At 46.8% G+C, this 15,151-nt stretch overlaps 1 protein-coding gene across 1 annotated transcript in view; it reads right to left on the bottom strand.

Moving 5' to 3' along the window:
- The window catches only part of ARHGEF17 (Rho guanine nucleotide exchange factor 17), a 612,786-nt gene extending 598,350 nt beyond the window's left edge, over window positions 1-14,436 (bottom strand). The window contains exon 1 of the mRNA XM_085623310.1: window positions 10,416-14,436. Within this exon, the coding sequence (XP_085479436.1) occupies window positions 10,416-14,300 (3,885 nt within the window). The 5' untranslated portion in view covers window positions 14,301-14,436. The remainder of the gene's footprint in view (window positions 1-10,415) is intronic.
- Window positions 14,437-15,151: the final 715 nt, after the last annotated feature.

The following is a 15,151-nucleotide window of genomic DNA, read 5'->3' as shown; positions in this document are numbered from 1 at the left end:
GAGAAAAGGGCCAAAATAGCTGCAGAAACGGCTACCACACTGTAAACTCACAGGAATCTCTACACCCAACGAACCTTCAAGAGATGGAAACAGAAAAGGGTCATGGGGTGGTAGAGCCCCTGTCTTAGGAACACCTCGAACCCAAGCTTGGGCAACGAATCACCTGAAAACTGAACTGTTCCACCTCGCCTTTCACAAATCTTTAACAAGGGTTGGGATTGAGTCACATCAACAGGGTTCCACCTGCGCCTGGTTCAAGCCATGACAAGCCCCACCTGTCATAGAGGTAAATGCATCTTCTATGTGGACGGATCCCCTTTATCCAGTGCTTTAAATGGAAAAATAGAAGTGCATATACTCAATCTTTGGAGTGCCTGTCGGCTCCTACGAAGTGCCAGTACTCTCCCATTAATTATATTTAGGGCTCCCCGTTTTCCGTTTTCACTGATTCTTACAGATAAATGCTGACAGAAAACTCTGTCTTTCCTGACTGTATTTATGTTTAAAAGCGGAAAAATACAGATAATTTGACTTTTTTGAGTGACTCACCATGCTGAGATTAAAGCTTTTCATGCCAATAGCTGTACAAAATGGCAGCATGGGGAGCTACAAAGCTCAATGCTCTTTAACTACTGCATAGATCAACATGTATATGTGCTATTATATGGATTTATTATTTTATTATTTTATTATTTTTGGTTGTGTAATGTGCTAAAACCTGTCAGGCATCAACGTACGAGTGCACGTTTATCCATTAAATAATTGCAGCAATATATGAGTTATCACCTCATATGTTCACAAAACACAAAATAAATATGGATAAATACAAATATTATGGTCAAAAAATAAATATGGATAAATACAAATATTATGGTAAAAAAATAAATAAAGATAAATACAGGTGGGAATGGTAAAAAAACAAATACCATAAAACCCTGAGCCCTAATTATATTGCAGCTGTGCTGAGAAGTGCAGGTACTCTCCCGTTGAATTGAAAGAAGTGCAGGTACGCAGTACCAGAGAGTACGTGCCCATTAAACCACTGTCCTTATCAGGAGGAAAATTTCATTTGAAAAGTATAAGATGGATGGTTTCGCAGAGCCTTGATTGGACAGAATAACACAACATGCCACACACTTCTTTATAAGCGAGACAGGGCGTTCCACTTGTAGACCTTTTTTTTTTATATATTCATCCAATTTGGGTATTTGTAAGGCACAATTTATCGCTGGAGCTTCAAAACATTTACTAACACTAGAGGATGCGTAATACAAGAGATACACATGCCATTACACAAAACATTCCAAAAAGATTTTCAACTATTTTTCTAAAGGAGAAAAAGTGTGAACCATCATCACTTGGTTGGAACTTTTATTACAATGTGTTAAACTGAAGATAATGAACACTACAAGTACCATATTACAGTATTTTAGAAAATGAAAGCCTAGGCCTGAAAACATGGTGCTGTGGCGGAATATAGCCCTCTAAGGGACGGATTACGAGTTGGGCAGTTAACTCTGACCGGTGTGTAAACGCCTTTTTACACACCAGTTGGAATTTTGAGTTTATGGGTGTTTAACGCCTCTGATAATTATTGAATGTGTTAAATACCTCGGCCTTTGTTAAATGTTCTGCAGGTCACAGCGAACTTTAACCCGTTCCGTGCACGCGTCGGCTAATGGCCGTCGCGAGCACTACCTCGCTAGTGCTGCGCACGTCCGTTGGCCGACACGACCCCACCCACTCATTAAAACTCCCGCACCGCAGCGGAATTTGCGCCGCGGTTAAGGAGTTAACGGGGGAAAAGCAAAGTATTTACTGTATCAAGTGAATTTTGGTGCGTTAAACACCAAAATCCGCATGTCGTGCCCAAACAACTCGAAATAGGTGGTATTTATCACACCTGATAAATAACGTTCCCCATGGTTTTGTTAGTTACCATGTGCGATAAATGCCACCTACCGCCGTAATTAGGGCCTTAGAACCTTGGAAAGTCTTCTCTATAAAGTATTAGCTGCCAAGTGCTGTCTTGTGACAAGAACACCTTTGGTCGGTACTAGCTTTCTAACCAAATACTCTTTGCATTATGCATTTAATGGGCAGATTTTATAAACGGGGCTAGTGGAATTATATAAATCCAACTCAACAGCGTTTTCTGCATGATTATAGATTTACAGCATTCGCCACATAATTTGCAGAGACCAACAACAACTATGTCTTGCTCAAGCTGATCAAAGGTTGCTAAATCAATTGGCATGTGGGGCCACGCAGTGACAGACTATTTCTAACTGGTCACCTTTCAGTTTCAGATTGCTGTATTGAGGTGTTAGACTGGTACTTATTGGTGACACCTTTGCCTACACAGTATTAGTATGGATTAAAATGACAAAGTGAAGTAATACTGCCACTCAAAGGGCTGCATTACAATATAATTAATTTGCCTTTTCATGCTGCATACTTTACTCGACGTTGCTCATATAATTTGATCCTCTTGTGTCACAAATTTGCGGTGGCCTTTACTATAACGAGGGCCACTGGAATTATGAAACTTAGCCGCAGCATTTTCTGCATAATTAAGAATTTGCTGCATTTTCCACATAACCCATCATCTTCAGCATAACCTGAAGATTTCAACAAATAAAAAAAGGTTATAAAGGAAATGGATTAAAAGTTACTAAAAACGTGACAACAGGTGCTGCTGTGCAGTGGAAGGCCCTTTGCAAAGACTGACTGTCTATTCCTTTATAGGTCTCGCCAGACCCAGCGCATGCGCTGGTCTGGCGAGACTTATTGAGAGGGCTCCAAAAAGTGCTACCAGGCCAGCCTAGAGCTACAGTGCATGTGCGCGGCTTTTACCGCGATTACTTTCACTTTCGCGCTTTGATGCTTGATCGCGATCACTTTCACGGCCGCTTTGCATAGCCAATAGGTCTCGCATTTGGGACCTTATAAGTATTTAGTTATGCAACTGTTGCATGGCTAAACACTTATAAGGTCCCAAAGGCGAGACCTATTGGCTATGCCAATGCTTGTTCTGTAACTTTTTGTTATATTTGGGTGTTAAACTGGCGCTAATAATGTGAAACCTTTGCCAGAGGCAGTGTTCACCTGGGTAAAAAAAGACAAAATAAGGAAGTGATAAAATCACAAAGTGTGCGGCATCGTTTGACTTTCCTTGCCACATAATTTGGTCCTCCCCTGCTGCATAAACCCAGTTAGGGTGACCAACCGTCCGTAACCTTCCCGGACCGTCCGTAATTTGGACCTCACGTCCGTTGTCTGTGAAGGTCTCTTATACGGACACCTTTTGTCCGTAATTTTGGGCCTTGCAGGGAGCAGAGCTGTTCCCCTCAGACCACAAGAGCAGCCCCACCCCGCCCACTGTCATTCTGTCTGCGGCTGATTGTCATATACAGAATGACAATAGGCCATTCTGGGCTGTTACATCATGTGGTGGCCGCCTCTTGCTGTGGTCTAGGGCAGGGCATTCTCATAGGGTTAGATGGAAAACATGTACGAAACAAGTGTTCAAAAACGCCCATGCTGCTGCTACGTGCCAGTTCATGAAAAGAAGCTGGGGAAAGAAGTTGAAAAGAAGAGGTTATGGATTTGCTCATATTTTTTTTATTCTTCTCTTTCTGTCTTCAGCTCTGAAATGATGAGACTGTGTAAGAACTATAATCTCTTTTCTTTTTTTTTTTCTTTTAAATATCACTGGTACCATACCATATATCATAGCAACTGTATGAATCTGACTGAATTTGCTATGATATATGGTATGGTACCAGTGATTAGATTTTCTGGTTTCTAATTGTGTAGCGGGGGTGGGTGGGCGTTTTAATGGGGTAATAATGGTGTCTTATTTTGTTTTCTAGTATGAATTAAGAGTAAATGATAAAAAATATTTAAAAGAAAAAAAAAAGAAGAGAGATTATAGTTCTTACACAGTCTCATCATTTCAGAGCTGAAGCATTTTTATTATTATATACAACGAAGCCATAGTTGCTGGTTTATTATTTATTTTATGCAACTAACATCCATTGACAAAGCCAATAGTCGTGGCTTGTTGTAGGTCTAATGTTACTGGATGCAATGACAGAAACAGCAAAATACCAGTCGGGCGGCATATTATGCTCAGCACATATTTTTAGCTTAGGGGTTTTAAGCCACACCCTTAATTACATCAGACGCAGCCCGTGAAGAGCCCCCAGTTTTTTCATCCCACTTAAAGCCCTGGATACAACACCATGTCACAGTCACCTCACGTCCTGGCACTGTGCATCATGCAGGACTCATGACTTCCAAGTTTTCAGATTGCCTATGTGAAGGGGAATAGTGAACCCTCACCCACCCCATCCCTTGCTTTAGGAACTACAGCAGGGATGAAGTTATTTATGGGCCTTTTCTATCTGCAACTCAGTAGACAAAGCTCAGCTCATAATTAATGTGAAAAGGTACGTGAGTGAATAAGTGAAGGAATGGGTAAAGGGCTGGATGGATTAGTGAAAGGATGAATGGATGAGTGAAAGGGTAGATGGAAGGGAGAAATTATGGATATATTGATGAATTGATAAGTGAAAGGATGAATGGCTGGATGAGGGAAAGGGTGGATGTAAGGATGGACGAGTGAGTGAAAGGGAGGGTAGATGGACAAAAGGATGGATAGATGAGTGAAAGGGTGGGTGAGAGAAAGGATGGATGAGAGATAGGGTCAATGGCTAGATTCATGAGTGGATGAGTAAGTGGATGGGTGAAGGGTGCATGGAAGGATGGGTGGCTAAGTGAAAGGGGAATGGATAGAGAAAGGGAGGATGGATGGATGAGTGAAAGCATGGATGAATGATTTGCAGAATGGATGGACAAATGGGTGCATGGATGAGTGAAAAGAAGAATGTAAAGATGGATGAGTGAAAGAATGCATACATGAGTAAAAGGGAGGGTGGAGAGCTGGAAGAAAGGATGGATGGATGAGTGAAAAGTTGAATGGGTGGATGAATGAAAGACTGGGCGGATGGATGAGTAAGTGAAAGTATGGCTGGATGTGTGAAAGGGTAAATGGTTGGATGAATGAGTGGATGGATGGAAGAGTGGATGGATGAGTGAAAGGATGGATTGGGTGAAAGGGTGGATGGATGGATGGGTGAAATGATGGATGGAAGGATAGATGGTGGACAGGTTTGCAAATGGTTGAAAAGGTTTGGATATGGATGGGCACACAGATGGAAGGACCGAATGAATGGTGAAAGACTGAATGATGAATGAAAGAATTAATAGATGACAGAATGTAAATTTGAAATGGTGGATATCAGGGGTTTGATGGAAGGATGAATGGCTAGATCCTTGGACAAGAGAGCTCTTCTGGGGAGGGGGGGGGGGGGGTTGTGATGTCTTACTTTGCTTTCTTGGTGCCATAAGGGCTTTAGTTCAATGTGGGAGGTATTTACATTTTCTGACTACTCCCTTGCCTATGTGTTATATTATTCTGTATTTGCTGCTGTGTGCTTATGTGTAGGATCTATACATCATGCACATGACATTTTGAGTGACACCCAACTGCTACTTGAATGTTACACTAGTAATTGTAAATGCTGGCATGTTTTGTTTTAGGTGTAAGGTTTTAGGGAGAGCCTCATAGTGCCATGAGCTGTGCTTGAGATGCATATTGTGTTTGTAGCAATAGTAAAGGTGCCAAAAATAAACTATGTGATAGTGTATCGACAGGGCCTTCTTTAAGAAAGCTGCAGGGAAAAGCACCTTTGTGACTTTTGTCGGCTCATGCAACTCTCTGCGAAGCCCCCATAAGCAAAGTCAGATTCCATATTTTAAGTCCCACTTGCTGAAACACCCATAATGCATTCCCTATAGTGGGTTCATCACAGCAATCCTCCCTTTAGTTCACCTATGCGTGCCGCGTTACATCTCACAATGGCACTCAGATATGAGATGCTAGAAACAAAGTCTATCCGAGCAGATCTTCCTGAGCACTTCTCTCCCCAAACTTGCCTGCTCAGGAGCACGAGTTGTAAACAAAATATCAGACTGGACAACCCAATGCAGCAACCATGTAAATAGATTATTATCATATGAAATACCACAGAAAGACCTGCACCGTTGCTTAAAGCTGCACGCATACCGAAAAATCGCAAAGAGCACGATTGTCTCCACCTAATATAAACTTATTTTGACTTCTACTTAAGTGGTTGTCTATTTACTTACTTTCATACTACAGCGCAACTTCCTCTGATGTGTCTGCAAAACGTACCCTTTCTCCCGAAGTTTATGTCCTGAATTTTGACCTTCTGTCCTGGATTTTTGTCCTGAATTTTGACCTTCTTTCCTGGATTTTTGTCCTGAATTTTGACCTTCTGTCCTGGATTTTTGTCCTGAATTTATACACTTACCGTCCTGAATTGGCACTCATGCCAGGTGGTTACCCTATACCCAGTGGCTATGCTTGTAATTTACAATACTGAGGCCAGATGGACTTTATTTCAAAGTACTGTTGGCTAAAACCACACAAGACAGGATACGTACGCCACACATGCCATGGTGACGTCACTTGGTTTATGCAGGCATTCTTCTTCAAGGAGTTGCCCGAACCCCCCCCCCCCCCCCCATCTGCTCGAGGCCAACACTCGGGTTTAAGATGAGACCCACGTCTAGGTACAGGCAGTCGCAGGGCGCATGCGCATTGTGCTGTTAACACCAACCAGCATGGCTCAGGGAGGCCAGCAGTGGACCAAAATAGGCCGCTCGCTTTCCCATTTCACCAAAAACCATCATGCCATGCACCCCTAACAGGGGCTGCTGCATTCCCACGAGCAAACAGGAAACACCGCCTCCTTTCCTTCAGGCACAGCCAAAAACATCCCTTACAAACAAAAAAGCCTTTAAAGTTGTAAATATTTAAGGGCAGAGAGATCCGAACCATAAAAGGGCAATACAATGGCAGATGTTTTTTAATCTGATCCAGGGCGGAAACTGCCCGGCAAGACTAGATTTATAGCGCCTTCCTTCTCAAAAGCACCGGCCAGCCAGAGAACCCGGCGATAACCTGCGAGCGGCAAATCCTTTGGGAACTAAAGAAAAAACATAACTCGGTAATGACCCGAGCACTCCGATAGCAAACGGTAGTGCAAAGAGAACACAGACCTACTGGTACACTCGCCAATTAATAGAGTCCAATACATGACTCGCTCTTTGCACTCACAGACCTAAACAAATAAAGGAACCAGAGAGGCGCGAAGAGTTTAATTAAAGAACTTCGGGCCACATGTATCAAAAATCCATTTTGTATTCCTTAAATAGCGAATTTTAGTTAATCGCCATTTAAGAAAAGCAAAATGGTATGTACGAAAATAGCGATTCCTAAAGATTTGCAATCAGGTAATAGGCATTAGGACTAGTTTAGTCCTTAAGGGCCTAAAGGTCCATGGATACGAATGGTTTTGCACTACCTAATTTGCGATTACTGAATTGGTAATTGCAAATTAGGTAAAGCAATAGCAAGGGTGGCCAGGTGCCTAAGGCCGCCCTGAAGGTCCCACCCCAAAATGAGCACATGTAAAGCGCACTCATGTGTGCTTTACATGGCAATTTTTAAAAAGCATGTTTGTGCATTTTTCAAAATGTGCACATGGTTATCGTCGACTTGGAGTCGATGGTAATAGCATTTCCTAAATGCACAGTTGGCATTTAGAAAATGCTTGGTGCATGTGCTAAGGGAATCATAAATTGCCATTCCATATTTGTAGTCGCAATTTTAGGTAATCACAATTTTTGCAAATACCTAAAACTGCGACTACAAAACCTTTCATACATTTTTAAAGGCTATTTTGCATTCACAAAACAGGCGAAATTACCGATTTGCACTGTTTGCGAATGCAAAATTGTTTCATACATTTGGCCCCTGAGTTACTGCCCAGCTCTTAGCGCATCTCAGGGTGTGGGGGATGCACGACATGTGAAAGTGACATAAAATGACATCAAGAAATTAAGTACACAGTAGTGCATCAAAGTGATGGCATGAAAGCTCAGAGTGTAGATAACCATCCATGGCTGGCATTAGCCAAGTCCTTTTGATTTTAATAAAATTATCTATATAAATATGCTTCTAGTGGCCTTCAGCCAGCTCTCTTCATCCATTGGTCTGTCAGTCTGCCAGTCACGTGTTTGTTCCATCCACCACATGGAACACAGGATCAACAATCAACGCATTTCAGGGATTGGATTATCACTCTGTGAGTGAGGGTATTCTGCTCTGGCACAATGTGAGCTTATACACACAAAGTAGTCCCCTTGCACAGTTTTACAAGACAACATTCACAAACATTGGAAAACCCAAAAGTTGCCAGCCAAAACCAGATCTTTTGGCTTTGCCAATGCTTGTTAATTATCGCAGTGGCAACCATTGAAGGTCGTTGTAACTCCAAGTGAGACAGACTTTCAGCCGTTGCTCTATAGACTCAACCCACACTGACCTGAGGAAGACCAAAGCAGGCGAAACATGTCTGAGCTTGTTCTTGTTCAGTGTAGAGAGGATGTGGCTTAGCAGCTCTGGGTGTCATGGACATGAACTAGGCCTAAACACAGGTGACTAGGTTCTTGCAACCCCTAATCTGAAGGCTGAAGCACAATTCTGAATTTGTAGTTTTCGCAACTTGCCTTTCTCCTAGCCCAACAGGAGCACATACAAGACTGTTGGGTCACTAGGTATGGGCAAAGGAGTCCCCCTGTGATATCACAGAGGGTCAAAGGGGGCCTGATGTCATCTTGGGTACCCCTTGTATCTTGGTGAATTGGCATCTGTGTGTGGGATAGCAATGGTTGACATATGGATGGTCCTAAGGCCCAAGCAAAGAGAAGTGAGGAAGTCCAGCTAAGAAGATGCGCAGGTGCAAGTTCTCTCACCTAAAGGATAGGACATTGGTGTAACCAAAACAAAGAATCCCTGCAGGTGATTTCTGATATGTGACATAACGCGAATGCAGCACCGTCAGACTGAAGGAGAAAGTCTGTTCCTATCACAGGATACATCCGAGAACAGCACCCAAGTGAGAGACACCAACCCAGGCTTAGCAAATAGCAGTCTTTCCTTACAAAATATCACATTGAACAAAATCTATTCATTTGAAGGGTATTTCTTCTGGAGTACTGTCTCACCTCTAGTTTGGCCAACCAATACTTTGACTGTGAAGCTTTACTGCTGTAACTCTGGATCTAACCAATTGGAGCGCAACAGCCATGTCAGGAAAGGGGCCTTGCCCGAGGGAAGGGCCGTGCCTTGGGGGGGGGGGGGGGGGGGGGAAGGGGGTAGAGGGCCGTGCCTGGGGTGGAAGGGCCTTGCCAAGTGAATAGTTAAGCTGAAGAAATAGAAAAGTCGAGGCAATCGCAGGGACAAAATAATGTAAGTGCAATTTAATAGCTATTAATGTTTTGTAAGGTAACAGGGGTGTGCACCAATCTCCATTCAGTGAACTTTGAATTGCTGCTAATTTTCCTTGCTAAATATCTGTCACTGAATGCCCGCAAACCTTCCATTTACAGTTGTTATTTGCCCCGTCTTCCTAAAGGCTTGTTTCTCTTTTGAAACATAGAAAGAACTGGCTTGCAAATTGCTATCAGCCAGGCATACGTAAGCAGACCTTCTTGGCCACGGATGGGAACACATCCACAGAACAGAATGTGTAACAGCTTACAAGACACAAATACACTGCAGAAAGTTCTCTCCTACCACTAAGGTGGTGCAATTACCTCTTTACAATATTGTAATCATAAGCTAACAAGGCAGCCTGAGCGGCGACACAGCCATGTCCTCCTGGGAGTCGTACTAGGATAACAGTAATGCCTCTGGCGACAACCCTGTTCCTGGCATCAGGCCACCGCAGATCCTTCCCTTGGAGAACCAAGCTGCACTTTGGTCTTTCTTTCCAGCAAAGGGCGCCTAGCTGGTGGACAGAAATTACGAAATGGGTTCCCTTTTGGACAGCCCCTACTTTTTGCCAGGAAATGGCCACATGATTGGCCAAGCATGGTCTCTACAGCCATAAGAAAACCACAAACATTGCCCTTACTGAGGCCAGCCAACTCATACCACCTGGCCATGTCAACCATGAACCATAGAACCTTTGACAATAGGGTGAAGGCAACCCCATCATCCCCCCAGCAAACAAGTAGCACTTTGTACCAAGGCACCTCCACAGACATATTAATTGCAAAATGCCAACAACAGAAACATCACAACAAACACTGTCGTATTGATGCACAAAACCAAAGTAAAGCCAGTTTTCAGCCAATACAACCGACGACAAATCAGTATTTTTCAGGAATGCATGTACATACTTCGAACGTCATGTCTACCACTCGAACAAGACATGCACATCAACTGAAAACCATTGTGTATTGTGTGCACTTACCACATAAGGCTTGGCTTTTCCGCCACTGGCGTTGAGTTCATCGTGAAGCTTGGGAGATCTCAGCAACTTTGGCTCTGTGGTGGTTGGAGTGGCTGGTGTAGACCTGGGCATATCCACACTGCTACTGGCCTCCGAGTCGGTAGAGTTGAGAGTCAACATGTACTTCTTGGTGACATCCTCAAGGGAGGGAGCTTGGAGAACAGGGTAGGACTTAATTGACAATCTTGATGGCTCAAGCACACCAACAAGGCCACCTTGGTTTCCCAAGCTACTAGATCGAGGAGACGTGATTGGTATAAAGGCAGTGGGCTCACTCGCGTTCCTTACATGCTTGGACACCGGTCTTGCTCTCCCTAGGCCAGCTAGACCCGGAGTCGAGGCCACATCTTTTTCACTTTCCTGTTGCGTAACTCTGTTTGTGCGCTTTTTTGAGCTACGTCTGGCCGTTCTTGGGGACAGAACATCTGCGAGTTTGATGTCAAAGCTGAAGTTTTGATTCGTTTCATCCTCATTATCACCGGAGCATATGGGCAGGACATCCTCGGACTGGGAACGCAGCTTTACCGCGACCTTCCCCAACTCTTCCAGTTCCCCCAACTCATCCCTTTGTTCAGAAAGGATTGGTTCACTGCTTGAAGGCGGGATAGGCTGGTCCATTTCATTTATAGGCTCACTTGGACCATCGAAGCCTGCTGGGGCCAACTCGCCACGGCGACTTGGATCGCTAAAGGACTTCTTTTTAATGGTTTTACCATTGCCCTTCTCATCAGTCACTTTGTCCATGGCCCCAGGTTGACTAACAATGTTCCTCATGACAGCGTTGTAGTCTTTCACTCCATCGCTGCAGACAGACAGATCGCTGGCAGCGCTTCCTGTGCATTCCGACAGTGCAGTAGCTGAAGTTTCTGGAATTCCAGCTTTAGAATTCAAAGACCCAAGGAGGTTACTATCCACAGAAAAGTTCTTGGCATCGTCTGTAATGGAACAACTCCGATGAGGCATTGGGTCGCTTAGTGATCTATAAGTTTCGCCACTAGACTCTCCGTTGCTGGAATCGGACCCATTGGTGCCAATGGACGGAAACTTTCTTCTACGACGGATCGTGCCTGGCGTCAATGGTGCTTCAGTGGATCCTTGAGGAACAATTTTACATGCAAGATCTTCCACACCAGAAGCACTCTCTAGATGTGTTCTAACAGGAGGTATGAGTGAAGAAAAATCTTTCTGGAGGCTAATATGTGGTTCCTCTTCTGCTGTGTTGAGTCCCGACACTGTCCACACAGTGACCGGCTCATCGCTGTCTCTGTACTGACTACTAAAAGGGCCTGTTTCAGGCTCGGTGACGATCCCTTCGTCAGTCAGACTGGATTCATGACCAGACAGCTCTTCCATGGACTTCCCACAGGACAAGTTTTCCTCCGAAACGGCCTTCTTTAGATATGAATCCTGATCCTCGTCTTCAAAACGTGCTGCTTCAGACTCATTTCTCCTTTCTACAAACTCATCTGCAGTTTTTAATTTACCGTCATCCTTTTGTTCGGTGTTAAAGTTATAATCATGCTGGGCGCCAATTTGGCTGATCTTTTCGAAGACTTGCCTCGCCTCCTGGAGATACTGATCTTGCATTATGTCTTGAGAGGGATCTTGTTCAGTTCTTGGTACCATGTCCCCACGGGCACTTAGGACATCCTGATCTTCTGTGCTGGCGAGCATGAGCTCGGAACTGCTTTGCTTCAGGGTGCTCTGAACATAGAATCGGCGTGATCCTGCTTTATCTGAATACGTGAAGGACTTGGCACGCCGCAAGGTTGCCGTGAGATCCTTTAGTGTTGGGCGGCTGCCTCTGTCCAACTGATGAGAGCTTGAGCTCTGAAGTTGGTTTCTCCCGCTTCCCAATTGTGGGTGGCCGGAGGAACCCTGGCCGCTGTCATACCTGTTGCCGGTGGTGGTCTCCAGATCTTGAGAGCGGGTCTCACCCCCCTCTCTTTTCACCTTCAGCTCTGAAAGGTCAGATTTGAGGAAGCTCAGCAGAGTTAGAGTGTCTGACGCTATGTCAGGATTGGACATAGATTTGGTGCACTTTGAGTTCTCAGGCTCACCTGGGGCCCAGCAATGCAGATTTATGCCAGCACTTTCAGCTTTCACTTTCACCACTTCGGGGGGAACCTTTGGCCGTTGACGCACATGCGGCCTTTGAGTATTATCACTTTGGCCAAAGCTTGGAGATCTGTACATTCCAAAACCATCCTGGAAGCTTCTGCTGTACCCCAAATTTGTGTCGTCGTCCTTCAGTGTCTCAGTGCTTGAATACCTGCTGCCGGTCTTCGAGCCGCAAGGGCTGCTCATGAATGGAGGGATGTTGACCTTGGCTACTCGAGACACTATCGGCAATGCTGAGCCAAGAGGTACCGGACCAGCAGATGAGGTGCTTCCACAGTCTGAGGGCCTCCTAAAAACTGGTCTGTCGCCCTCCTGCTGCCCGGTACCTTGGAGGCTGCCTACAATGGGAGTACCTTGAATGGTTCCATGGGATAGTGTGGCATTTAGATTGCCACCACTGTAGTCTGTTCCTAATTGTTTAGCCACCAAGGAGGCCTTGACCGCATCGTTGTGATGTGGGATATGGTCCAAGGTCCTTCCATCACGGCTTCTTTGGTGCCTTTCTACAAAGTCCATCATGGCTTGTTCATCGCTGTCATCGGACTCATCCCCCCTAGTGCCACCCATTCCCTTCTTTTTTCTCCGCACAGACCGCTTCCTGGCACTTTCCCTGTGGGCACGCGAGCGGCCTTCCTCGTCGCTGCCCGAGGACCTATCCAGGGACCGAACCCTGGTGCCATTTCTGTGCAGTTGGAACCCCTTCTTCTGCAGGTCTTCCTCGCTGGAGCTCTGCCCCAGATTGGCAGTGGGGGAGGGGCAGGCCTGTGGCTTGGCAGAGCTATGCCAGGAATGCAAGCCATCCGACGGCGGCCTGGCCCCCTGCTTGGTGGGCACAGCGCAGGGGAGGGAGTGCGCCCTCAGGGTGAAGGGGATGCAACTACGTGGGGGCGGGGGAGGGGGCTTGGGCTTTCCAGCACCCCTCTGCTCCTGCTCATAGGTGCAGAGGCTGCCCTCGGGGGTGCTGCTGCTGGAGGGCGGCCTGCTGTCACTTTCTTGGCTCGTGCGCCTGGCGGAGGACGCCCCTGCCAAGCTGTCCTCCGAGCTGTGGTGGCCGGGGGTGCCCTCGGTCCAGGGGTGCTTGGAGTGCTCGGGGTAGGCCGCTAGCAGGGGATCCCTCCAGTGCTGCCCAGGGGCCCTCCCATCCTCGGGGCCCCTGGGGTACCTGCTGAAGCTCTCCCCGAACAGCTTGCGCATCTCGGTGACGCTGGGCCAGTGAGCGGCGGCCTCGGGGTTCTGCTCCCTGGGGTCCGCCTTGCGCTGGCCCTCCAGGACCAGCTCATCCACGGAACCCTCGGGGCTTCGGGCCTTCTCGCTCGGGCCTGGGGAGCAGGAAGCGGAGGTCTCAGGGGACACCCCCAGAGCTCCTCTGCGCTCTGAGGTTCCAGCATGAACCCCTCCGTCTCGGAGCTGCCCTTCTGCCCCCCGGGGGGCGGCACTGAAGCGCTCCGACAACTGCCTCACGGACGGGGAATGGGAGCGGGCTGGCCGCCTGGGCTCCGGGCTGGGAGTGCTGCTGGCACCGGCAGTAGAGATTTTGGACAGCTTTCTGGACACACTCAAAGAGCGGAGAGGAGCCCGGGGAGTTTTTTCACTCAAGGCTCGGGCGACACCCTCCGGCTCCCCAACCCCCTCCGCCGGGGCTCCCTGGGCGCTCCTGATCTCCAGGCGCTTGAAGGACACGCTCCTGTAGATGCGGTATTTCCCTCTGGCCGCCCCCTCTGCCATGGTTCAAAACAAGCCCCCCTCTGCTGTCCAACCTCTCACGGGCTCCACTTTCAAGTGCAGCGCAAAAGAAACGCAAAATCCAAGGGAGGAAAATGTGAAAACAAAATACCCGGTTTCATCCAAAAGTAAAAACAAAATTTAGTAATACAATCCATGTTTTTTGTTCGTGCAACAATGTTTAAAAAAGTGTCTTTACAATCCTTGCAAAAATAGGCCGATTTTCTGTGTCTTGCAACAATCATTAACTCGATTGTAATCCATCCAACACCCGTGTGACGGGTGGGGGTGTCTGACAACCTTTTCTGCAGCTCTGGTCTCGGTGATAAGCAACTCATCCCGGGATCTGCCCCCGTCCTTCCAAAAATCCACCATAGTTTTGCCCCGAACCCTCACGCATTGCCTGGAAGACAGCTGCCAGGGGTCCGGCTCCCACCCTGGGGGTTTCTGCAGCTCATTTTACAAAATCCACATTCTTTCCCCAAATCCTCGCGCTTTCCGCTCATCGCTCCTGAGTTCTTCAGTTAGCCTGTGTGGCTTCTTTCCTTCCTCCTTGGGGGCGCAACGAACGTGGCCGGGTTTCGTTCAGGAGGGGGATGCCCCGGGAAGAACGAAGCATTTCTTGGCTCCGCTCACCGGCCCGGGGACCCTCCGGGGTCCTGCGAATCGCCCCCCTCTTCTCTTCTGCAAGGAGACGCCGTATCCATGCGAAACCATTGAGCGAAGCCGGGCTGGTCCCCCTGGCTGCTGGGACAGGGGTGCAGCGGTGCGGCCTAAGCCTTTCCAACCCCTGTACAACTTTATTCAACTCATCTGCACACAATGCAGTCCGCCCGGGAGAGTTCCGTAAAAAG

Source organism: Triturus cristatus, chromosome 8, assembly GCF_964204655.1.
Source record: "Triturus cristatus chromosome 8, aTriCri1.1, whole genome shotgun sequence".
Lineage (NCBI taxonomy): Eukaryota > Metazoa > Chordata > Amphibia > Caudata > Salamandridae > Triturus > Triturus cristatus.
Note: the sequence above shows the minus strand (reverse complement) of the source record. Positions and strands in the feature narration are given on the sequence as shown.